General features: G+C 46.8%; 1 protein-coding gene across 4 annotated transcripts in view; it reads left to right on the forward strand.

Annotated features, from left to right (window-relative positions):
* Positions 1–26,618, forward strand: part of ENOX1 (ecto-NOX disulfide-thiol exchanger 1) — a 281,697-nt gene that overhangs the window by 112,967 nt on the left and 142,112 nt on the right. For all 4 annotated transcript variants that reach the window (XM_054973854.1, XM_054973857.1, XM_054973856.1 and 1 more), the window contains exon 7: positions 12,077–12,289. In XM_054973854.1, coding sequence (XP_054829829.1) covers positions 12,077–12,289 — 213 coding nt within the window. The remainder of the gene's footprint in view (positions 1–12,076; positions 12,290–26,618) is intronic.

Genomic DNA, 26,618 nt, shown 5'->3' on the forward strand with positions numbered 1-26,618 from the left:
GAAAAAAATTATGTATAATGATTAGTATCTGAATACTTTGTGGGAAGCAAGACTAATTAAAAATGTGAAATCATGTAAAATTATAATGTTTATGATAAATAAACTTACTCCCGCTAAGATGTAATATAAAACAGATAAGAGTTGCTATGAGGATCAACTCTTACCTGGATGTGTTGCCTTCATTGTATTTTATGCTGTTCCGTGGAAGGGTTTTGGTGAATGTACTCCACGCTGTTTTATATTACATCTTAGTGGGAGTAATTTTATTTATCATAAACATAATTTTATATTTTTAATTAGTTTTGTTTCCCACAAAATATCCAGATACTAATCATCAGGGCTTTTTTTCAGTGGGAATGGGGTGGAACGGAGTTCCGGAACCTTTTGAAAATGGTCACATGGCTGGTGGCCCCGCCCCCTGACCTCCAGACAGAGGGGAGTTTCGATTGCAATCTAAACTCCCCTCTGCCTGGAGGTCAAGGGGCGGGGCTACCAGCCATGTGACCATTTTCTCTGAGGGCAACCCGCTGAGTTCCACCACCTTTTTCCCCAGAAAAAAAGCCCTGCTAATCATTATGCATGTTTCCCCCCCATTCTAGGTCTATTTTGTGCTGGGCCATGCATTTTTGATTTATCATTTCTATTGATGGAGTGCTGTTTATGATATACGTCTCACTGAGGGGAGGCCCTTGGGCCAAAACGCATCTGGGTTTTTGGTGCCGTACATAAGGAGATCATCAGTGCAATTCTAAGCAGAGTTACTCCAGTCTGAGCCCATTGAAATCAAACTTATGCACTATTAATTAATGAATTGAATTATATGCAATTTAAAACAAAACAATTCTCTTACATTTTTAGTTTACACTTTATTTTTTTTGTCCCTTGTTTGCAGGCTTGTTGTTATTTTTTCTCCCCTTTCTTGTTGTCTTCACTGGGAGAAAAACTGCTTCAAGCACTGGGCACAAGAAGGGAGAAGGTGGAGTCCCCCTCTGCCGCAGCCCCTTTGTATCCCCAGGAAGGCGGGAGTGGAGGTCAATAGCAAAACATTCTGTTGGGGGATGACGCCTCAACTCCCAGGGTAACGGGAGCCACCGCCAGTACTTCTGAACTAACCCTCAGCTTAGAGACTGAGGGACAAAGTCTCCAGCCCTACCAGGGGTTAATCAAGAAGTCAGCCCCGCAACGTGGGATGCTACAGGCGTTCCACAAAAACAATTACGTGGTAGCTGTAGCCAAATAGGCCAAAGGTCTGGATTTAGATTGAAGCCCCATGTCATAGGCAGGGGCCCAGGGAAGCTCTCTGTAGGCTGCCACCGCTCTGTTTAGGGTTGCCATATTCCTTCACCTTCTGGGCGGGGCCTAAATTGGCCTGCTATGAAGCACCAGGAGCGCTCCAGGACCCTCTTGGCAGAGCTCCTGCACTCCACAGCACGTTGAATTGGGCCCGTTTGGGGCCAAAATCAGCCTGCTGCAGAGCATTGGTGGGCTGATGGGGTGGCGCAACAGGCCCTGGAGTGCTCCCGCACTTCCCAGTGGGCCGGTTCAGGCCCCAAATGTGATTCGGCCTGTTTGGGGCCCAAATTGGTCTGCTGCGGAGCGCGGGTGCGCACTCCCCTGGACCATGCCCCCGAAGGCCCATTCTCCTGCTGGCCAGGTAAGCAGGGGGGGTGGAGGGTAGGTGTGGGGGAGCCCCCGCCCCATCAGGGGGCTGGCAACCCTCTCTGGTACAGGTCTCCTCAGAAGGGCCCAGAGCACCCAACCGACCCCTTTTGTCCACTCTTTCCCAATGGGTTTTACTTCAAATGTGACCGAAGGAGGGCCCAGGCAGAATAATAAGCAACTTTATTCAAAAGGTTTAGTAATAACTGGTGTTCAAAACTTGGTAGATTAAAGAGAACTGTAAAGGTTAGTGAAAAACAAAATAAAACACCCTAGCTGTCTCTTGGTAACTGGCTTCAAGCTGACTCGCCCCTTCTGGATGAGGGATCCCTCCATCTGCAGCAGCCCCTCCTCAGCTCTGCTTAGGGTTGCCAGCTCCAAGTTGGGAAATTCCTGGAGATCTAGGGAGATCTAGGGGGTGATACCTGGAGAAAGTGGGGTTTGGGTGGGAAAGGGCCTTGGCATGGCATAATTCCATAGAGTCCACCCCCCCCCCCCCCACAAAGTAGCCCTTTTCTCCAGGTGAACTGATCTCTGTGGCCTGGAGACCAGTTGTAATTCCGGGAGATCTCCAGCCACTACCTGGAGGCTGGCAACCGTAGCTCTGCTCCCTGGGAGTGAAAACCCTCCCACTGTGGCAAGGCTTTTTATCCCTTCTCTCAGGCACCCCCCCCCCACACACACACACTTCTCTATTGGTGTGATTTCCCCCTTCAAATCCCCTCTTAACCAATCACAGGGTCCAAAGGGGACCTGGGAAATGTAGGCTGTGTAGTCATGTTAGTAGAGGCTTCCCCAGAGCCACTAGGCCTCACTACCTAGGCCCAGGCTCATAACACCCCCAAACGCAAAACACAGCACAGAAATATAATTCATAAAGTATATTAGAGTGTGTGTAAAAGATTCCAAGTATAGAAAGTGTGCAAGACGGGAAAGAATATAACAAAACTGAGTAGCTACTTTAAATACTATTCAGGCTTCGGCCCTCTCAAACTGATCTCGCCTTAGCAGGCTAGAGGCACAGAAGGCCAGGCAGGAACCCAAAATCCAGAGTCCTGGACTGACACTTATCCTGGTAGTCAAGTCCAGAGCACAGAACCGTTCCTAGTGACGAGTATTCCATCAGCTGCCACAACATAGCCCAACCAGAGCACGGCAATGCTCAGACACTCGCTTTGTGCCAGGCCACCCTCAGCATGGCCTCATCCCACTTGAACAATCACGGGGTGTTGCTAGGACCATGTGGCCCTGTGCCTCTGCAGCTAGAGTGTACTCAGAGCCAGAGCAGCTTACCTTCACCCAGGCTACCTTGTGCTAATGAGGTAGAGGGTGAGTGCAAAACTCTCTCCTGGTCTCTGGCCCCGAAGCTCTCTGATCTAGGATTGCCTGGACACTGTGCCCTCCCAGTGGGAGGGGGGACCAAGTGCTTACTGGGAGGGTGATCTCTGCACGTGGACTCCCACCACCCACACAGTGATGCCACTTCCGGAAGTGACGTGACCATGCCGGCGACAGGCGTGCTCCCACTCTTTGCACAGGGGTGATCCACCTTGTGAAGCGCGGGAACGTTCCCATGGCCACTGTTACGACGTCACTTCAGGAGGTGCTGTTGTCGATCTCTGCCAGCGCCATGCCCACTGTGTGCTTGCCCAGGTTGCCTTCCAGTGCCGCAGTCCCATCTCATCCCTTAGCTTCTCAGGGAAACGCAAAGTCATAATGGCTGTAATTTTCCAGAGGTGGACCTTGTATAGCTTAACCCAAAGCCAGAACCAAAGATTCAAACAGCCAAGAAACGAGGAGAGTTTCTCTGTGACTGTGTGAATAAACACCCTGTGCAGCCCTTTCCTGGTCCGACTCGTTTTTGACCCTTAGTCGAGTGCAGTAATCAGTGAAGCGAATGCACATCTGGGGATTTCTCCTAAGCAGCCGAAGACCGGGCAAATACCGGCTTTTCACACGCATGCAAAATATGCAGCTCGTGGAAAGGAGGGATTTATCGTGCCCAGTTGAGTCGTCGTCGTCCCCCCCCGCCCCCCCTGCCGCCGCCGAGACTGAGTGCGGGAGGTGCAAGTGCCGCGGTTCCTGTGGGCAAGAAGCTGTTTTCTTCTAAGTCTGTCCTTCATTGTTTGTTTCTGCAGCAGCTGATGGGCACTGTGGAGGCTCTTACAGAGCAAGTGGCTTCTCAGATATGCTGCCTGTCAGATTTCAGTCTTAAAGTATTTTGAATAAAAGTATGAAAAAATCTGCAAAGCAGAATTCATCTCTGCTTTTTTATGACTCCATAAAATGATTCTTATGCATTCAAAGTTTTTTTCTAGATCATATAATAAAACTTTAAAACCCAAATCCCGCCTCTGCCAGGTATTGTATTATTCCCTAAAGAGCGAACAGATTGCAAATTTAAATAAATAGATGGGGCAATCACAGAATGAATTAAGAATGGTTATTGGTTATGCAAGATGTAGGTAGCACTAAGCTTGATGAAAGAGACAATTTGAAATTCATACGTTTGATTGCTTAAGAGTGAAAGGTCTCAAACAGCAGCACTCTTTTTGCATAGACACGGCTTGCAGCTCAACTCCTTGATTGCTCAGGAGGCGCTCAGGAGCAGAGCAGTGGAATGTCCACATTTCCTTTTTTAGTGACTGTTGGTATCCCAGGTCAGATAAAAGGCAATACAAATCTTGACAATAAAAAGGACTGGTTGTGTAGAAACAATCTGCTGCCCCATACTTGGTGTCTGAAAGCTAGATGTTGTTGCTCTAGTTAGAAGAGGTATGGATCTATCATTTATACAGCACTATAAATATACAGCATAACAAAAGCTCCCCCCCCCCATGAAAAAAGACAAAGAAGTGTAACAATCTTAATTTTAACAAAGTGGAGGAGGGACAGTCTAACACATTGAGGAATGCAAGAGGAATACCCAGCAGGTGTGCACCAACAGGTTTTTAAAAAGTGACTTAGACTCCCATTGGTGGAATATAGGTGGAAATAGGGATGCCCCCAATTTTTTCCCCTCTGCATCCAGTCTTGTCCCTTGTGCCAAGATGACTTGACCATTGTAGTGTCAGTCAATCTTTATTACGGTCATAGACCACACAATAATAGCATACAACCCAGTCATGGTAAGTCATATTATTTACAAATCTATTCACTAAAATTTCAGGGTACAGAGTCTTAAATATTTAAAACCTTAAAACCTGAGTGCCTAAGACCAAATTATCTTGTCCCTTGTGCCAAGATGACTTGACCATTGTAGTGAGCAACTTGCGAGGAGGAAATTAGTTCAGAGGGACTCAATCCATCACCACAAACGTAACACACACTGTGCCTTATCTCTCATGTAGAACCTAAGAATCTTGTTGCACCAATCTTTGTGCCTGTTCTAAATGAGCTCAATCTTTCCAAAGTTTCCAGTGCAAACCCTACCTGATCCTGGGAAACGTGTTGTACTGGCTGTCATCTGAGGGCCAAGCTACAAGTGACAAATGGCACAGGTTGGACACTTGTCAGCTTCCCTCAAGTTTTGATGGGAAATGTAGGCAGCTTGGTGGAATGTTGGACAAGTGACAGTTGAAAAGTCCATTGGACAGCAGTTGGAGAGCCCAGCTGCAAGACCGGGACGTCTACATTTCCCATCAAAACTTGAGGGAAGCTGACAAGTGTCCAACCTGTGTCATTTGTCACTTGTAGCTTGGCTCTATGGTGAGCAAAGTTCTCCCCTCTTCCGATTCCCTCCCCAAACAGCTCAAAAATGTCAGGAAAGTGATTGAAATATGTCAGTTGTTGAGTTCCTATCAATTGTCCCCTGCCTCATCATCTTTGGCAGAAGTCGTGAGTATTGATCGGAATACTTACCAAGTACAGCTTAGCTAGTAACTTGGGCTTCATTTTCTTCTTAAATTATATGCCCCCTTCCCTCTGTATCTTATCTGTGCCCAATAAACTTGAAAACTGCACTGAAAAGTCAGCATTACCCCTTGCCGTACTGGAACACAAATTAATGAGTTGTCGGTAGTAGCGTGTGATGATGAGAAAGGGAGCTAGAATCCCTCCTGAGGAAAGCTTCCCACATATATTTCTCTCCTTCACTGATGCCAGCTGGCTTCTAACTGTGGTTCAGAGGAAGTAAAAGAGGTGCTAGAATTGGTGGTAGCTGCTATCACAGCTACAATCCTGCACTAGTAAATACCCATCCGTCACAGCAAGAGATAGAGGCGGGAGTAGCAGGCTGGCAAGAAGATGAATTACTGGGTGAGAAAGTCAGGAGGCCTTGTTGTGGCTAGACACAATTTTTTTAAAAAGAAAGGAAATCAGGAGAAGAAGAAAAAGATGACACAGTCTCTCACTCTCTTAGTGTACACCTATCCATTGAAGATTCCTCTGTAATTGTAGGCTTCATAGATTTCATGGTGGTGAAACACCAGGGAGACGTAGCAGCTGATCTGTGCTCCCTCGTACATGTAACCATGTGTGTGTTCCATACCCATGTTGCATTCTGGCATACAGAGAAATGCATACCTGTTCAAAAAACATAGGAAGTGACTTCTTGGTCTAGGAGGAAAATATTTCACATGAGGGTTATATTTTGAGTCCTATAAAGAAAAAACCCACCAACATTCATTTTTATTGGGAAAACCACAACATCCAACCTCTCTAGCATTCCCCCTACTGATATTGGGGCCACTTCCACCACCACCCCCGCAACACTAATCCTATGCAATACCAGACCTGTTAGGAACAAGGTTGCATGCATTGCTGGGATGTTACAGGAAGAGAAAATTGACGTGGCTTGCCTAACAGAGACTTGGGTGCAGGAAAATGACAAGGTGTGTCTGTCCCAGCTAACTCCCCCTGGCTATGCAGTCTGGGTACCCTGCTCGTTCACAGACCACCCAGCTCCCCCATAAGCCCCCTTTCTGAGTTGGCAGAGCTGCCAGCAGACATGGTGTTGGAGACACCTGGACTTATTGTTCTGGGAGACTTCAGCATCCATGCTGAGTGTTCAAAGTCAGGCCTGGCTCAGGAATTTATAGCTTCCCTGGCAATCCTGGGCCTCTCGCAAATACTGTCAGGCCCTACACATGAAAGAGGCCACACACGAGACTTAATATTTTGTGCTGAGCATCTGAGGGAAAGTCTTATTTCAGCATTAGAGACTCGGCCTCAATCATGGTCAGATCATCATCTGCTGAAGACAAAAGTGAATATGGCCCCAACACCCCACAAAATGGGGGGTCCAATTAAAATGATTCGCCCACAAAGGCTCATAGACCCTTCCAGATGTCAAAATGTCTTTAGGGATTTTAGAATTCCAGACATGCTCCACAGAAGTTGCGGTAGAAGCATGGAACGCAAAAAAGCTCCGTGAAGCTATTGACACCATTGCTCCTTGTCAACCGCTCCGGCCGTTGGGACAGAAGCCGGCACCATGGTTTACCATGGAGCTGGCTGACCTGAAGAGGGCTGGAAGGCGTCTAGAAAGACGCTGGTGAAAAACTCGCACAGAAGCTGATAGAACGTGCTACAGAACACACTGGAGGATCTATGAAGTGGAAATGAAAGTGGCAAAGAAACACTACTTCTCAGCAACCATTGCGTCAGCTAGTTCACGACCGTCCCAATTGTTCAGGGTATCCAGACACCTTCTAACTCCTAAATCTGAACCTTTACAGACTCAAGAACAGACAATTAGCTGTGAGGCCTTTGCTGAGATTTTTTCTGATAAAATAGCATGAATACACTCTGATCTAGATGCTAGCTGCAATGCAAACAAGATAGAAGAAATGCTTAATACACCGTCTGACCTATATTTGGACTGCTTTGAACCCATTACAATGACAGACCTTAACAGGATCTTGATGTCTATGAAAACCACTACTTGTGCGCTTGATCCTTGCCCATCTTGGCTGTTAAAATCAAGTAAAGATCACATAAGTGAACCACTGAGATCTATTGTAAATCAGTCACTAATTCAGGGCACCTTCCCCCGGCTCCTCAAACAGGCAGTTATCCGTCCGCTACTTAAAAAGCCATCTCTAGACAAAACTGATGTGGCCAATTATCGTCCAGTCCCTAATCTGCCCTTTCTGGACAAAGTGATTGAGAGAGCAGTAGCCGACCCACTCCAGACCTTCTTGGATAACTCTAGCGCTCTAGACCCTTTCCAATCAGGCTTCAGACCAGGGTATGGGACAGAGACAGCACTAGTAGCATTAGTGGATGATCTCCGTCTGAATATAGACAAAAGCCACGCCTCCTTACTGCTCCTCCTGGATCTGTCTGCAGCCTTTGACACAGTAGACCAGGCCATCCTCTTGAGGCGTTTAGAAACAGAAGTGGGCATCAAAGGATGTGCCCTGGACATCCTTTGATGCTGCTTGAGCCCTATCTGTCTGTTCTCGACCTAACGACAGTGATCCATGCAACAGTCACCTCCAGATTGGACTACTGTGATTCACTCCTTGCAGGGCTTCCCTTGAGGGGTCTGACCCGGAAATTACAGCTGGTCTAGAATGCTGCTGCACGGGTCTTGGTGGGTGTGCCATAGAGGGCGCATATCATACTGATCTTGCAGTAGCTGAACTGGCTCCCTGTGGAGTTCCGGATCAGGTTCAAGGTTTTGGTTTTAACCTTTAAACCCCTAAACAGACTGAGACCAGCATACCTGCGGGATCATTTCTCCCTGTATGTACCCCGGGGAATGCTAAGATCTGCAAATAAAAATCTACTAGTGATCCCTGGCCCCAGGGAGGCTCGGCTGGCCTTGACCCGGGCCAGGGCCAGGGCCAGGGCCTTTTCAGTCCTGGCCCCAGCCTGGTGAAACTCTCTGTTGGGGGACACCTGGACCTGCCAGGACCTTATATCCTTTCAGCAGGCCTGTAAGACAGAGATGTTCCGCCAGGCATATGGTTGAGGCCAGTCTTAGATTCTTGTTAGAAATGCCTCCCAACCGGGCTTCTGTCGGGGTGGCATAAAACCATCTCCCCCCCCCCCGCCATATGCGATGTCACTGTACGATATCAACTGCATCTCCCACTCCCCCCCCCTTCTTTTTTGTTTATAGTGTGATATAGGACAAATGGAGGAGGCTGCCATCTGAGACTGCCTGTAAATATACTACTGTTCTGATCTTAAATGTATTTAAAATGTTTTTATTGTATTATTTATACTATTGTAACCTGCCCTGAGCCCGTTTGCAGGGAGGGAGGGCTAAAAAATCCAATCAATCAATCAATCAATCAATCAGTCAGTCAGTCAGTCAGTACAAGATTCATACTCTGCTTAGCTAGCTCCCCAAAGCAACGGAGTTGTGTACTGAGTTGTTTTCAAGGGTAAACCCACGTAAAATGTATTACAGTTACCTAGCCTCAAGGTAAGCCTAGCCATGTATCCACGTGTCAAGCCATCTTCTGGCCCAAATGAAGACAGAAGAAAGCCTCTCCACAGCTGCATTTCTTTGCATCTCCTGCAATGGAGATATAATAGCTGAGTGTGTGTGTAACCACCAGACTCTTGAGTGGAGTCAACAAAGGTCAACTGACTCTCTTCAGTATATAGCACTCTCCAACACCTCCACTTCCCGACCAGCATCACCTCCATAAACTAAGCAAAAGAATAAATAAAGGGTGGTGGCTCCCATGGAAATGGGTGAAAAAGAGCAGCCAAGATTGCATAAATGATGTGTGTGTATGTGTGTGTGTGTGGGGGGGGGGTTGTACAGCCCACCAGTGAGGAGCTCTTAGTTCTCACAGCCAGTGTCTGTGCGCGACCCGATAACAGGCCTCCTCTCAGGATGCTCCCAAGGCGCTGAGACATCGCCAGGCATATGGTTGCCAACTTTCCCATTATTTCTGTGGCGTCTTTGCCTGTGGATTGGAGGCTCCACTCCTTGTAGCCCTCAGAATCCAAAGCCTGTGAAGATAATTTACAGTGGACTTCCAGGCAGCCGAGGATGATAAAATAGTGGCGTGCCAAGATATACGTCATGGTGCTCCTTGACACAGGGAGGGGCGTGTTCAAGTGACTGAAGGTGATGTTTTCAAGCCAGGGAAGAAAGTGTCTTAGCGGAAGAAATTGTTCTAGTGTATGGTGGATTTTTAAAGCGCAATTGTGCCAAGAAATATAGCTAAGTGCAATTATCTAAACAATTAAGTGTTATACTTTTATTGCTATGCCTTTGTGGTAATATTTGTCAGTTTGTCTCCAAAGGAATGGTTTCAAAAGGTGGCCAACCAAACCCTGTTCTAAAACTGGATTCTATTACTTGCTTTCCCTAAGATAACTTTACCAGACAAAAATTAAATTTCCTGCCCGGGATCCAGGCCAGCGTGGAGTTGCTTGTTCTATTCTCAGTGAAGAAAATGAATTCCAGCGTGTCGGCCACTGGGCAGTCAGCTCATCAATTTAGAAAGCAAGGAGTGGAGATGAAATTAGAATTTTAAAAATAACCTGTAGAGAGGGCATTATGTTAGGTAATGTAGTTGTGCTGTGAATTATTTCCCTCAGGCACTTGTTAAATGGTTAGCGACTTGGATTTCCTAATTACACAACCAGTGGAATTTTTTCTACTTGTGTAAAATCATCAATTAACTGTTAATGGGCTTGCCGGCCCATCCAGCTTGTGAAGATTGTGTCAAACATAGAATTATTTCTTAACTTACATGGAGTGAAGCCACAATCCACTGCAATGTGGTGTCCTTGACAACACTTAGAAAAAAGATTGTGGTGTTGCGTACACCTTGTTTTGGGTGGAATTTAAGCACCTTGGCCATGCACACAATTGCTGCTAAGACTGCCCCATCAAATGGTGCTTCCATTTATTGCCATTAGTTGTTACAATAACAGAACACAGATTGTCAATAGAAGAAAACAGTTATGCTCTGAAATTGCCTTTAAAATTTCTTCCTCTTCCATTTTCTTCTTCTTCCAACTGTTTTTCTCTGTATCCCTCCATCAATCCATGCTTCTTTCCCCCATCTCTTGTTGACCTCTTCTAAGCCTTCCAGATGCCCCCTGTATTCGCTCCCCTCTGCGCTTCTGGTTTCCCTCTCCTCTTCCCTTCACTCTTCCACATCATCACAACGTTCAAACATGGCTATTCCCAGTTCTTTACCCTCTCTCCTCCTCCACCCCATCAGTTGCCTCGCTGGGGTGTTTCATGGCCACCTCAAATGCACCCAGCCTCTCCTCTTTCCTCCCAAGCCATCTTCTCTGCATGGCCATTCAAACCACGTGGAAAGGTATGGAAAGTTGGCTCTGGTCTTCCATCTCTTTGCTGCTCATCTTCAGTCTGGCACCCAAATCTTGCTACTTCTCCCATAACAACAGTGCACAATTATGGTCCTTCCTTTCAACTCTGTAGGGCAGTACTACAAATGTTGGCCAAATGAGGGGATTCAATTCCAAACATGGAAACATAGAGCTTGAAGGTGTCCAAAGGGTCATCTAGTCCAACCCATTGCACAATGCAGAAAAGTCACGGTCCCTCCCCACCTTCCCCCAGTGACCTCTGCTCTATGCCCAGAGGAACCCTCCAGGATTCCTGGCCAATCTGCCCTGGAGGAAAATTCCTTCCTGACCCCAAAGTGATGATCAGCGTTTCCCTGGGCATGTACAAATGGGCCGCAAGAGCTTCAAACCATCTCTTCATGCCCTCCTTCTCCTGATCTGTGTACATTCATATTGAGTCACAGAATCATCAAAGCTGCCAGGTGCCCACCCAGCCTCTTCTTCTATCCCTCCAAGGAAGGAAAGCCAGTAATGCCAGCCCTGGAAAGGAAGGGCAAAGTTGGCAGAGTGTGAAGCAGTGCCGGACCAGTTCAGAGAGGAGGGTATCAGCCACATTGTGTGGCTTTCAGTCCACCCCCAAGGGTGTACTAGGAAGTTCTCTTTCTCCTCCACGGTGCTCCTGTACATTCACTTCAGTGGTGCTAGTAAAGAACATCAAACCTTGTATTTGCATAGCCACCCTGGGCTCCCTGTCAAAGTTGCTGTCTGCTGGCCCTCACGCCAACAAAGGCCAACTCAGCATCATACAGAAACCAGTCACAGGACTTGCCTAGTTGCATGGGCCGCTAAGATGACCAAAGCCCCTGACTGCCCTTCTAGTCCTTCCCTGTTGTGGTGGGGAGGGAAAGCTTTCATAATATTTATATGATCATGTTCCCAACATGGAGCTACTTCATATTGCTAAACTGTGTGAAGAGTGAATGGAAATTCAAGTTACAACATTTTATAGGACTCATGATAAACAGAGCTTTGGAGGGCGTTTTATGTTAGGACATTAAGCAAAGTCATGTTTAAGATACACCATAAAAATTATTTATGAGCATATTAATTCATAAAGGCAGAAGTGTCTTAATATCACAAAGCATATGATTGTAATGTAAACCTCCTGACTTGCTTGTTTTAGATGACAGCAAATTTCCAGAGGCCACTACCGTTTTGCTTACCTGGATAGAGCGTGGTGAGGTGAATCGCCGCACTGCCAACCAGTTCTATTCAATGGTGCAGTTGGCCAATAGTCACGTCCGCCGACTCATGAATGAAAAAGCTACTCATGAACAAGAAATGGAGCAAGCCAAAGAGACTTTTAAAACTGCTCTAATGGGGATCCTCACTCAATGTAAGTTATCCCAGTTAGTTGTTATAGTTCTGTTAGTTAATGGTGATGGTGTGTTGATAATCCTGAGGGTAAGTAGTGACAATAGAGTCATTTTCCACTTCATTCCCTATGGCATTTTGGAAGATCAAGGACCATTTCCTTATCTTTTACTCCTCAAGGTGAGCAAAGTTATAGTTGTTTTTCTTTTTTGCTGATAGACTGAAGCTATGTAAAATGCAAGGAAATGTCTAGTCAGTGGCCTCGCTCGCCTGGGATGAAGAAGCCCAGCTGGTTTTGCAGGGGGCTTCCTTCATAATGTTATCAGCAATATATGGCATGTAGGTATAAACCATCTGGCTGTCTTTTGGAATTTTACAGGAGGCATCATGTGTTGGTAGAATGGGGGGGGACGGACATTTCCCTCAATGCACTAATTGCGCCTTGTGTACAGATGCCTTAATTCTCAGAGGCACATACTTAATACAGAGGAATCTGCTTGCAGACCTTTCGGCAGGGAGATCATTCCACTGATTTTCTGCAAATGCTCACTTGGCAGGCGAGATGCCTCCAGTGTTAAGTGCTGGCAATTTTTCCTTGTACAAAATATAATCAGTTCTGTTACCTTTCTGGGCCTTCCTCATAAGACAATAATCGGGATAATTGCCTGCTACAAACCTTTGTTAAAAAATAAAAAGATTTTCTTTCCACTGTCAGCTATGAAAATGTATGCCACACATCTCCTAACCCTGTTTCTCGGTCTCGTTTTTATCCCACCCCTCTGGCGAGGAGGCCAGGGTATATGCTTCTGCCCTCCTTTGTTTTGTCCTGCTGTTCCTTCTCTGCACACGGAGGAGCCCCTTTTATCCCCAGAAGACCCTGAGAAAGCATTGCTGGCCCAGGGACTACCACAGTCTGGTGTTTGAACTCAGCTGTCTCCAGATTCCACTGCCTTTGCCGCTACACCACGCCAGCTGTCCATCAGCTGGCACACAGAGTAAAGCTTTCGCCTCTTTGTATCTCTCCCAGATGTGGGAAAGGGGGGGTTGCTGTCTTACTGAAAACAAAACGCACTGCACATAGGAAAATCCCCTCTGTACATGAAAAGCTTTAGCACTCGTTCATTCATTTGGAGAATTTATATCCCACTTTTCATGGTCAAAGGCATTCTTAATACAGCTTCCCCACAACATTTTAAAATGACAATAAAAAACAAAACTGCGCACGAAACAGGCCGGATGCCTAACAGAGGAGAGGCAGGTCAGCTGAGCATCTAGTCTGGCTTTGAGGCTTGATTCTGCTGACAGTGTGAACTGCTAGGGCCATGGAGGGCAGACAGGAGAGCAAGTGAGTCCCTGTTTTGTACTTGTGAGCTATACTGGGAGCTGAAGCACTTCTCTCCCTTCCCATTGGAGACTTTGGGGAGCAACCCAGACGACACAGGGAGCTGCTTTGATGGCTGTAGGAGCAGTGAAATGCAGGGAGTTGCTTTCTCTTGACACCACTGGTCTTGCCACTGCCACTGAGGAATATGGATTTGAAGAAAGGGATTTTATATATCATTTCTGTGCCTTTCAGTATTATATATACCAGTATTATATATACCAGGGGTGGGCAATTGTTTTAGCTCGGGGGCCACTTTGTGGGAGCGGAGGTTAGCGGAGGGCCGCACCTTTTAAAATGATTGCATTCATTAGTTAACTTTGCATTTCAGAAAAGGTATAAATTGTATCATAAAAATCAATAAATATAAATTAAATAAAATAGTGGTAGTTTTATTCAATTTATTTATTGTGCTAATTTCATATCATCTATAGCTGCAAGCACATTTAATTTTAGAATCAGTTTAATGATTCTCTTGGCGGGCCACAAAAAACTCTGTAGCGGGCCGCATGTGGCCCGCGGGCCGCAATTTGCCCACCCCTGATATATACCATTTCAGTATTATATGCCTTGCACCTTTTCTATGCTCAGGAGCCATTGTAGTATTTGCAATGGAACCTGCAAGAATATGACACTTGAAACAAAAAGATCAAAGAAGAATGTATGTTAAAACATGTTAAAACGATGTAAGAACTGAGGGCTAAACAATATATTGCTTGTAGAGAGGCACCTGTAGAAATGTCACACAAATACTTTTTGAAGAAACTGAGTAATGTAGCAAGCTAGGTCAGCCACCTGTGGCATTATCTCTCCCAAGGCTGCCAAGATGAGACTTCACGGCGCCGTCGAAGGTAACATTAGCAAAAGGGAGGTGGGCAGGAGGAGGCAGGTGTCCTTCCATGGGGAACAAGCACAAGGACAAGATAAGGAGCTGCAAATCTTGGAATTCCCCCAATTAAGTCGCTGACCTAAACTTGCTCTTCCAATAAAATTAACCCTAGACACCTGTGTCAAAGACTGCAAGCCAATAAGATAACAAATATTAGAATATTGTGATATTACTATAATTAACCTGAGGGTATAAATTGCTTTGCACTTCTATTGTAGCTTTGATGAGCTTTGGACACAAGGAGACCACCTACTCCTGTGTAAAAAGGGCTCCTCCATTGTTTAAATTAAACAATCATATATTTCTTCATTCTACAGGACTCCGTGGTGTGTGTGTCTCTTGTTGTGATTGCCGAGAGGGACACCTAAGGCACAAGTTTGTGCATAACACTACCACTGAGCCCTGCTAAGCTGGCGTGTAGCAGCATGTTGGCGTGGCTAAGCTGCCGTGTGGTGCTCTTCTTGGAGCTGAGGGGTCACCTACTTGAGCTGCTTGCTTCTGTCGCCAGCAGTAGCAACGTCAGCCATTCGGCAGCGGCAGTGGCTGTTGTTGCCTCTTTTACAGAGGCTGCCTTGTCCAGCCCAGGAGCAGCTACAGGAACCCCGAGAATGGGCCACTGCTTTTCTCCTCATCCTGTGGTTTCTCTGGTCACTGGGCCTCCCCCCCTCCCCCCGCAACCTGAAGTGCTATGGAGGGTAGCAGCACTAGGCAACATGCTGTTGCAGCAGTGAAACAGTGCTATGGTATGGCTTAAACACACAAAATCATCTTCATTGAGGCGCCAGCAGGGACACCAAGCAGGTCAAAACACAGAGGAAAGTCGAGGGGCATTTCCTTCCCTCCAGACACAAGGCAAAGCTCCCCTCTCAGACCCAAGAAACGGATCATGCCAGAAACGGCATGTCGGGGGGAAAATCATTTTCATTTTTTTCTGGTATAAAACAAAGTTTAGTTTTCAGAGGAAAAGTTCATGCCTTGAATATGAGTTGAGGACAAGATCATGCAAAAACAAGGGGAAAAGCATGAATCAGGCGGCTGAAATGTGGCTAGTCCTCCAGGGGGAACCAGGCCTGGTGTTATCTTCCCACACGGCTGGCTGTTTTCCTTAACATTACACTGCGGAAGCCAAGGCAAGAGATGAGACAAGCTTTTAGACATAACCCATGATCTTCATCCGGCCCAGTTCAGGGCCCTGCTCTGTCTGCCCCCCACTGTCTGAGGGGAGGGGGTAGCCAGTGCAGACAGGGCCTTCTCCACTGGGGCCCCTCACCTTTGACCTCCCTTCTTACTGCTGCTTGCTTGGGATCAAGCCTTTTGGACCCTGGGCAACTAGGCAAAGACATGCCAATTCCCCCAGGCATTTGGCAAACTGTAAATGGGGTACGGGGACACCTGCTCTCTTGTCATTTTTTATACTGGCGGCTTTAGTCTCTGATTTTTTAATGTGAGTTTTATTACTCTGATTTTTAGATTCTATAAGAGTATTGTTTATTTTATTAGAAATGTTGTTTCTAATGCGGTCAGTGAGTTTTGTTTTATTTTACTATTTCTATTTTTAACTTATGTAAGCTGCCTCAGGAGATCTTTAAAAGACGAGTTTGGAATATAAAAATTAAATAAATAACTGAAATCCTCCATTTGGACCAGGGAGTATTAGTGTGGCGGGATGAGCACAGCATCCGTGAGCTTCACATGTATCGGTTACGCTGAATAAACTTGGCTCCCTTGGAGGAAATCCCCTCTTTGGAGCCTACAAGTTAGAACTGTAAGTGATTCTTACCTTACCGCCCTCTCTTATTTCAGGTTCCCAATGTAGATTGCAGTACAAATAACTGGGAGGATTAGTCTTTTCCCATCAAAACCATTTTGTAGTACATTAGGGTATTCAGAACGTGAAATCTGAGGGATATGTCCCAAAATCTAAATTCTCAAGACCTAAGAAATGTTTTCAAGCCCAGCTCAACTCGATATCAGAATGATTTTATTCAAACGTTTCAGAGATTTTTAATGTAAATCTACCCAGGAGAATTCTAGGTGGTATTTTGGATGTCTGTGAATACATGGCTCATCTCTTGGTCATCAGTTCTCAAACTTTAGCCACCCATTTTTATTTTAAATATTCTGCAGGCTGTCCGAGCACTCCCCCTTCTCTCTTAAAAGGCCATTCCCTGTCTGAATGAGGGTGTTTCAGCACAAGTTATTGGCCCAGTTTTCAGTGCTGTTGGCCCCATAGCTCCACAGGGCATTCGTTCACCTTCTGGCATTTCCCTGGCTTTTCTCCAATATTTCTCAAGCCTGCTTTGCTCAAAAGTTTGGGGAAGGATTGGAACAAAGCCTGGTTGGGTGCCATGTCAGTGGAAAAAAATTGAATTTTCTTGGTCCCATCCAGACAGTTGCCATTTTCCCCACAATAGCCAATTCCTCTCCCAACTGCAGGGTTTTTTTTTCTTTGTAACCATCAGTTTAATACCATTATGTTGATATACCTTTACACTAAAGTTTGTATCCGGCTGTCTGAGTTTCCAGCTTTCATTTTTTTTAAAGTAAATCTCCAGCTCCTTTACTTGCTGACATATATAAGAAAAAATATTTTCACAATGAAATGAGCTAGCCATTTACTTGTTTAAAAAATGAAAGCTAGGAACTCGGGGAACCTGATGTGTATTTTACTACAACGCTATATCAATTTAATGCTATTAAGCTGGCAATAAAAAAGAGCTACCAGGGAAACCTGCAGTACGGAGGCCCTGTAGCCACTGTGCTGTATGAGTAGCCGTAGCAGCAACAGGGAAACCACACGAGCTAGTGGGGAACACCTGGGCAGCAAGCAGCGTGTGTCCATGGAGCCCCCCATCTCCCAGCATCCTCAAAACAATTCAGTGAGTATATAAAGAGGTTTAAGGGAAACATTGCCATTTTCTTTACATGGCCTACAAAGTAAGGCGGCCACAGAGGGCACAGGACTCTCTGGGGAAGCCACAGGCCCTGCTCTCCACGCTCCTGCCTGCAGCTCTGAGGCAGGTAGCAAACGGACTCAGAGCTTTCTCTGCGGCGGCACTTCAGCTTTGGAATGCCCTCACCCTTGAGTTTCCTGCCATGCCCACCCTCCTCTTATTTAGGCACCACGCCAAAAAAAACGTTTCTTCTTACCCAGGCTTTTGATTTTTAACATCATTTTTAGAGTCTACTTCTAGCCTAAGGATTGTTTTATAAGAATTTTTAAGCTGTTAAATGTTTAACGGGTGGGTTTTTAATGGTTTATTAATTTTAAAGAATGTTTATGTTGTTTTATTATTTTATTGTGTTTCTCTTTGTAAAGCTGCCTTGCGCAGGTTCTCTGGAGAGGAGGCATAGACATTTTCTAAATACATAATTGGGCCACTGCTCAAGGGGCCGAGGTAGATGTTCTGTTCAGTCTCACCCCTTGACTGAATTGACGTTGCTCTAGAGACAGAAAGAAATGTCCTGATTGGTTAATAACTTCTTGCCAGATACCAGCTGAATACAGGTGGGAAGAGGTCTAGAAAGACATTCAGAGCTACTCATACAAACAGAAAAAGACCAGGATCACATGAAACCTGAACTTCCAGTATCCAACTGAAAGCCACCATTGGCTGTTATGGTGGTGTCTCTTCAAGGTGACATCCTGTACATTGAAAGATGGATTGAAAACCAGTTCAGCTTTATACAGGAGGCAATTACGAGGGCTGCATTACAGTTGAACCTTGTTGGGTGCCATGCAACCATTTGGGGATCCTGGGACTGAGCTCATGAATCCTGGCAACCAATCCACTTGTTTTCTGGGTGCTGAGCTGGAAGCCAGGGGACTGCAGGAAGGAGATCCTGCCCTTGAAAGACAGAGATGATTCCGTCCCCCTCCCCTGAGGCAGACAGTCCTGGCCCCCATTCCTAGAAAATGGAGAGTGCTCTGTTTTCACCTGAGGCAGGTGGGCATGCGAGAGGTGACCCATCCTTTCAGTCGTCTTGCAGACCCCCTGGGGAAACTTTGCATACTTGAAGGAGTACCCAGATCCTAGTTTGATAAACACGGCCCTAGATTATTGGTATGACAACAAAGTCCAGCACTCACAACTGCCTTCATTAAAATGTTAAACATTTTACGAACCCGCGCACCAAGTATGCAATGTTATCTTACTACCCACAAGTAAAAACATAGGACATAAAAATACAAGATAACTATTTATATAGGTTTATTTTTTTATTTAATTCTATTTATTTGTTATTTATAGTCTGCCTTTCTCACAAGATGCATGGTGAGGCAGATCTCACAGTGTAAGTAAACAACTGCGTAAGGCAGATAAAGATAGTCTCCTGTGTTATCCAGATGGGAAAATTCCACCCAAATCCAGAATCTCACATGATGGGGGGTCCACAGCCACCAAAAGTCACTCAACAGGGAGTGCGCTATCTTCCTGTTTCGGCTAGGCTTTATCAAGGGCGTGCCATCAGCCGTTGTCTCCATCTTCAGCTGTTCAATAACCTTAATTCACTTCTCATAAGCCATAGTTGGCACCCAGATACAGTACTGATAAAGTACTGCTGATTGGAGCCACCACCGGCTTGGGCCTGCACCTTATTAAAGAAAGAGGAGAGAAGTTAATTAATTGAACTATTATCTGGGCATACTTACTTTGCAATTCCAAGTCTCTGGATAAGACTCCTTATTGGCTACAAATAGGAAGACACCTCTCCCAAAGGACTGTTTTGTTGTACTAGAAGTGTGATTCTTGGATGTGAACGTTATTACACTGTACATTGAAGTTGGTGAAGTAAAGCACCTTGCACTTTAGTGAGTTTAGAGAACCGCCTTTACAACTTTGTTTGATTAAAGTTTATATTTTCTAAAAAATTACTATTACTTCAAGGTTCACTTTAAGAACATTCAGCTTTTCCGTGGTAGGTTCTTTGTAGTTGGGTTTCTGCACTCTGTGGCGCCCCTCTTGTTTGTTTATGGGTGAAGTCAAAGGGGCAGGCATCGCCACCTCCTCCGCTCCTGATCCCAGCTGGGTGAAGGCGCGGGGGGGGGGGAGGCATTGTCTCCTGCTCCACGCCTGATCCTGGCCTGGGCTTCCTGCCATGGTGCGCTCTTGGAGGGATGGGCTGCCTCTTCTGGGCTTCCTTCCATGGCAGCGCCCTCTGGAGGCATACCAGGGTAGGAAGTGAGTTGTCTGGAACACGATTAGCCTTTTATATAGCAGGATATGTAACCTGAAGAAAGTCCAGCAGGTCTTTTTCAAATTCTGCAGGTATGACATGGTTGCCAGCAAAACAGATGCTTCCAGATGTTGGGGGCTTGCATGGCAAAACAGAGTTTCTCACAGTGGATCATTTCAAGCGCACACATACAATTACACCTATAGGGAGCATGAACTAAATAACTGTGTTGTCACTATACAACCTTACGCCCAATCTATGCTACCTATGTGGAAAAGTATTATTGATGTTCTGGCTGCTATATTATCCATCCAGCACATGGAAGACTGTTTTCTGTAGAAATATGTTTAAATTGGGTCTTGTTCTTATGTTTGCACCTGTCCCACTTCCTGCATTAGAAAGCACATTCCAAGGGAATGGCAGAGACACGAAGTAGGTTCATCTTCCTTCTCTTTGCCACTTGTAAAGAGAGCCCTGTAGGGAAGAGAAAGCAAAGAGTGGGGCCCTCTCCTTTGCTGCCCCTTATGGGATGAATGAGATCAAGGGCAGGGCAGAGGGGGGGCAACCTCCCTCCTTCCCTTTGGCTTCCCTTCCCATCTCAGTGTTTGCCGTGGTAGATGAAGCGGCACCGTGTGCACTTCCATGGTCCAGTGTGCACCAAGAAATTGCTTTACAGCAAGGCTTAAGAGGCATGATTTGCATGATTTTAAAATTCAGGGAAGACAGAATAGCAGTAGCTAAACGCTGACCTGATGCAAGGCTCATGTATCAGCCAGGCCAGAATGCCCCAGAAGTCGGGAGGGGCAAATCCCCCTCGCTAAAATTATAATTGGGGAGCCATGAGCAAGTGCTTGAAAAGGAGGGTGCTTTGGGGGAAGAGTTCTGAGCTGCTCACAACATAAAATGAGTTTCCGCAGCCAGAGAGAATGCACAGTTAGCCTATGTTTATTTTTAGTCTCAGTATTAGATATTGGCATCAGTCTTGAATATGACTAAGCAGACAGCCTGTAAAGGAGTTTTTTTTAAAAAAATTGGCAATCTCAGTTATGCCCAGAGCTTTGTGTGTGTGAATGTGTGTGTGTGTGTGTGTGTGTGTGAGAGAGAGAGAGAGAGAGAGAGAGAGAGAGCTTGCACACACTTATTGTAAGGGAATAAAGGGCATACACTGTGAGGGAGAAGAAGAAAAATGGTTATTCAAGAACACCCACCAGTTTAGCTCCCATCCTGCTTGCCAGTCTCAGGCAGGGAAAGCAGTTTGGAGTATTTGATTGGGGCAGTTAAACGGCACCCTCTCTGTCACTGCCACCTCCAGTTTTTAAGGGCACATAGTAAAAAAGCGGTGTGTGTGTGTGAAATATTTGAGTTGAGACTTACTCCCGTGTGCCTTCAGTGCCTGCCAGTGAACTCAGCTAATGTTGCCATCAGTAATTGTATTCAGTTCTCAGACAAGATAGCATTGACTGCAGAAGTGTACAAGGTAGGCAGTGCGGCCTGTCCTGCGTTGCTCGTTCAAAGGATCTATCTGATTGCACAACCAGTTTCCTGGTCCCATAATATAGGGGGAGGAAAGTGCCAGATGTTGCAGAAGATCTTGCACAAGCGGAACTTTGCTAAGACTGTTTGCGTTTCCACTTTCTCATGGCTGGATGATCCAAGCTATAAAGAAGGGGGGGCGGCAACTGATTTCATGCTTTACAGAAGTCATTCATTTTAGTGACCTCATGGGATACGTGTCTCTGCTTTGATAATTGAGATGTCTGAGTGGGCAAAAACAGGGGCAGATTGCAGCAACCAAGCCAATCAGGCGCTCGCCTTGCGTGTAACTTAGGGAGTCTGAACAATTTAAGTTTGCCTAATGACTGTGTTGAAATTCACAGCACGCCTAGAGGAAATAATGAAGGGTTGGATACAGCCAGCTTTTTGAATCCATGCCCCCCCCCCCGATTCTCCCCTTAGTACAACCTAACCACAGGTTGATCCCCAGCCTATTTTTTTTTAATGGTCAGAGAGGGGGGGGCTCTCCTCTCCTTCCTTTTTCACCAGGAAAAAAGCTGGTTGGATCCAACTAAAGCCTTTGTATAAATTAAAATACTGCTTGTGGAGACAGAAGCATTTCAGGACATCTGTATCATATCATGTACTTGTTTTGCATTGTGAACCAAATTAAACTTTTCAGGGAGATGAAATCTGACTCATAATTTATGTGCGTAGATCTGCAATCTGAAATAGATGGTTGTGAATTTCAGTGGCATCACTGCTGAAAACTTTCAGGCCGAAGTGAGGTGTGGCCAGCAGTATTGGTTATAGAAGATGGATTAGGAGAGTGTGGGACAAGCTTAAAGTTGCATTAGGAATCCGCTCCAGGTTTTTCTCACTTTAATACATCAAAATTAATCTTATTCCCCCCCCCCCCGCTTTATTTGATCAATTTTGTCTTCTTTTCCCTGGCTCCATATGTTTTCATATTTTGAAATCCAACTTAAACAGATCTATTTAATTTCTCCCTGTGGAAATGGGTTCTTCATATTCTGGCTGGATGGCTTTAATCAGCTCTAAATGTTGCTAGACAGAGACTTTTTTTTAAAGCAACCATTTAAAATAATTGGTCAGGATGCAAGTGGGTATGAAGAAAACAAAACCATCAGTTCTGATTTATTTATTCCAAAGTATCAAGAGGAGGCTTGGTGGAATTAATATGTGAGAGATAAAGACAAAGAAACGGGCTATACTCTGGAAAAGCAATATGCTGGCAGAAATACCATAAAGGTTGTTGTGTTATCTGGCACTTGATTATCCATTTAACTCAGTCAACCAGCATCTGCCTGTGTAAGGTACCAGCTGGATATTAGAAAAAACTTTTTCATGGTCAGAGTAGTTCAAAGGTGGGATCAGCTGCCTAGGGAGGTGGTGAGCTCCCCCTCACTGGCAGTTTTCAAGAAGAGGCTGGATGAATACTTGTCAGAGATGCTTTAGGCTGATCCTGCACTGGGCAGGGGGTTGGACTAGATGGTCTGTATGGCCCCTTCCAACTCTATGATTCTATGATTCTAAGTCAAGCTTGAAGGCTTGTGGCTAGCAATATGCCCAGGGGCTCATTCACTGGGGGAAGGAGGGAGGGAGGCCAGCTGTCTGTCGGGTCCAATCCAGACCTTCACTCAGTGCCATAGTTCCCACCAAAGGTGAGCAATGAGCCGGGTCATATGCCAATGCTGGAGCTTGTGGCAAGGGCAGCAGTGAGCCCATTGCCCTTTAGGGTGCCTCAGAACACAATGGGACCAGCTGGGCAGCAGCCAAGAGTCTACAATGTCTTCTCTGTCTCTCCTAAAGAAGGAGTCTTATGATGGGGGGTGGGGGGTGGGGGTGGAACTCTTAATGGCAGGTGGGTTCATCAAGACCTATTTGCTCAATCATTTCCATTATCTATGATGGAAAGAGGCACATGATAGATCTCATAGTCCGCTTGCCTTGTCTGGGTAGATGGTTTGTATTTAAAGTTGTTTTCCAAATATAGAATAGAATAGAATAGAATAGAATAGAATAGAATAGAATAGAATAGAATAGAATAGAATAGAATAGAATAGAATAGAATAGAATAGGGAAACTGTGTTCCCGACAATGTACTTTTATCCTGGTGTGCCTGCACAAGAGCACCAGGATAAAAAGTGCACCCTGGCCAATGTTGCTTCCTGAGGAAGCTGCCGCCACAGGACAGCCCGGCGAGCCCACTCACCCCTCTAGAGGGAGCTGCGGCAGTGGGGTGGACGGGTGAGCTCTCCTGCTGTGGTGGCAGGACAGCCAGGCAAGCCCACCCACCCCTACAGAAGGTGCTGCTGCTACAGAACAGCCAAGCCCATCTGCCCCTCCAGAAGAATCAGTGGTGGCGGGATGGCCGGGTGAGCCCCCCGTCCCTCTGGAGGGAGCGGCGGTGGCAGGATGTTTGGGCGAGCCCACCCGCTTTCCCAGAGGGAGCCATGGTGGCAGGACAGCCAGGTGAGCCCACCCACCCCTCCAGAGGGAGCTGCTCGTGGGAAGCCCAGTGTTTCTAGGTTTTCTAGGGCCCATTAAAAAAAACAAAGCTCTTTGCTAGTATAATACGATGCCCTGACCTGCATAGCCCAGGTGAGCCTGATCTCATTAGATCTCAGAAACTAAACAAGGTCAGCCTTGGTTAGTAATTGCAGCCTTGGTTAGTAACCTCCAACGAAGACCAGAGTTGCAGAGGGAGGGGACACTGCTCTACAATCATTGAATTAATGCCTTAAGTCCAGATTCAGCCCAAATGATCATGTTTTGCCCTTTCTTAACACAAGGGTAGTGAGGTCTCCAAGTACAGCTCAAAGCCCCAAGGCAAACCCAAGTCCCTCCTCGCCCTCCTAGCAACCTCCTAGCATTGTTTAGTGGGAGAATATATACGCCCAGTGACTCCCCCCCCCCCAGTCCCTGTCTGGCCAGGAGGTTCATTCCAGCGCTCCTTCCCTGTGCCCCCCGTCCATCCGTGGGGGGGGGGGGGCGCGGAATAGAAATCCAATAAGGTAAATGAATGGATGGATCCGGCGCTCCTCTCCCGAGACCCTCTTTTGTCCGTCGTGGTATCTGCTGGTTGCTCTCCTTGCTCAGCAGCAGTGTGGAGGGCAGGCTGGCCCCTCTGCAGGGGGAAACCTCGCCCTTCCGCCCCAGGCCCCCCCTTGTCCTAGCCCTCTCCTGCCAGCTGCACCTAAGGGGAGAGGGGCAGCTCACAGGCATGGGGCTCAGCTCTCCCCCCTCCCTGCTGTGCCACACAGCTGCTTCTCAGGGACATGGGATGGTGCTAAGCCCAACGCTTGGTGGAGTGGATGGCATCCCACCTGCCTGGCACGCCTTGGCAGAAGAAGCAAGGCTTCTTGAAACACAGATGGCTCTTCCTGGATGTCATCCAGAGCAAGAAGCATCGTAAAACTGACACGTGCCATATCCTGACCCATCCTTATAACGTGAGCCTTCCTTCCGTTACTGAGACCTGTCAGAATCCAGGCACTTTCATGCAGCTTCTTTTTTCTGTAGAGGTTTCCTCACAGGGGCCGTTTTCTGGAGAGGTAATAATAAAAATAACAACAAATGCCTTTTATGTTAGCAAGGCTATTTTTAAAACAGAACAGGAGCAAAGAAAGGAAAGAAAACATCCCCAAAATGCCAGTTAGGAAGGTGATCAGACAGTGAAATCTGCTCTGGCTCTAGTCAATGCTTCTGCCTCAATATATCGTGTATCACAAAAGAGGGATCAGACTGCAGAAAACATGCTTATGTATATTTAAAAATCGCTATACACTTAAATATGTTTGTCCCTTCCCCTCCCCTCCCCTCCCCCCTCCACCTGCGAGAGCCACTCCACACAAATCCGCAGGGCTGGGCCAGGAGCCCCCACGGAGAGGCAGGTCCCTTTCTGTGTGCCTCTGTGGGGTGGGCAGAGCCCAATCCTGAGCCGTTAATACAGGTAGTGCTTCTTGGTCACTTTACTACTATGTTGTATTAGACTCCTGCTAATGCTGTGTCTTGGTGAACTTCTATCTGTTTACCCTATGGCATTGTTTATGGAAATTGTTCTTGATATTTACTGTACCAATCTCACACAGTGTAATCTGCCTTGAGTATCCGTGAGAAAGGCAAACAATAAACGACATAAATAAAATAAAATAAATAATTCCTAAGCCACACGTTACATCAGGAGATCTGTGAAGGGAGCCCAAAGCATTTTGAGCGGAGCAATTATTATCGGGCCCATGACACGGGGTGTGTGTGTGTGTCTGAAGTGGTCCTGGGGAGCCACTCTCCGTCATTGTTCAGACTGCAAAAGTGGAGTGGGGGAGGGGAGGGTCAGAAAAAAACCCTCTTCTTGAGCCTCCTCCTTCCATTCGCAGAGTGCCCCACATTATGTGTGGGTGACCCTGGAGATGTTATCTTTACAAAGGAGAACACAGTGTCATCTGTAACCTCCCAGCTTTGTTTAGCTATTGGTAGCTTTCATTTTTAAAATATGCTATACTAGTAACAAAGCCCATTGTGGAAAAAATACGACAGTCTCTAGAAAGGGGAGGGTGGGCAAGCAGGCATTGGCTCCTCCTCCATGACTGATCTCAGCCAAGTGAAGGGGGGCGGGCATTGCCTCATCCATGCCTGATCCTGTCCGGGTGAAGGCAGGGGGCAGGCATTGCCACCTCCTCTGCTCCTGATCTCTGCCAGCTGAATGGGGGAAAGGCATTGCTGCCTCCTCTGCATCTGATCCCAGCTGGGTGAAGGGGGCAGGCATTGCCACCTGCTCCACGCCTGATCCCGGCCAGGTGAAGGGAGTGGGCATTGCCTCCTGCTCCATGCCTGATACCAGCTGGGCCAAGGGGACAGGCATTGCCGCCTGCTCCATGCCTGATTCCGGCGGGTTGAAGAGGGAGCGGGTATTGCCACCGGCACCACTCCTGATCCTGGCTGGATGAAGGGGGGGGCAGGCAGTGCCACCTGCTCTGCTCCTGATCCTGGCTGGGTGAAGGGGGGAGCAGGCATTGCCTCCAGGTCCGCACCTGATCATAGCTGGGTGAATGTGGGGGCTGGCATTGTCACCTGCTCTGCTCCTGATCCCAGCTGGGTGAAAGTGGGGGCCAGGCATCATCCCCTACTCCACACCTGATCCCAGCTGGGTGAAGGCGGCGCACGGGCATTGCTGTCTGCTCCACTCCTGATCCAGGCTGGGTGAAGGGGAGGGCAGGCATTGCCTCCTGCTCCATGCCTGATCCCAGCCAGGTGAAGGTGGGGGCAGGCATAGCCACTTGCTGTACTCCTGATCCTGGCTGGGTGAAGGAGGGTGGGCACTGCCCCCTGCTCTGCTCCTGATCCCAGCTGGGTGAAGGCGGGAGGGCAGGCATTGCCCCCTGCTCCGTG

Source organism: Eublepharis macularius, chromosome 3, assembly GCF_028583425.1.
Source record: "Eublepharis macularius isolate TG4126 chromosome 3, MPM_Emac_v1.0, whole genome shotgun sequence".
NCBI classification, from domain to species: Eukaryota; Metazoa; Chordata; class Lepidosauria; order Squamata; family Eublepharidae; genus Eublepharis; species Eublepharis macularius.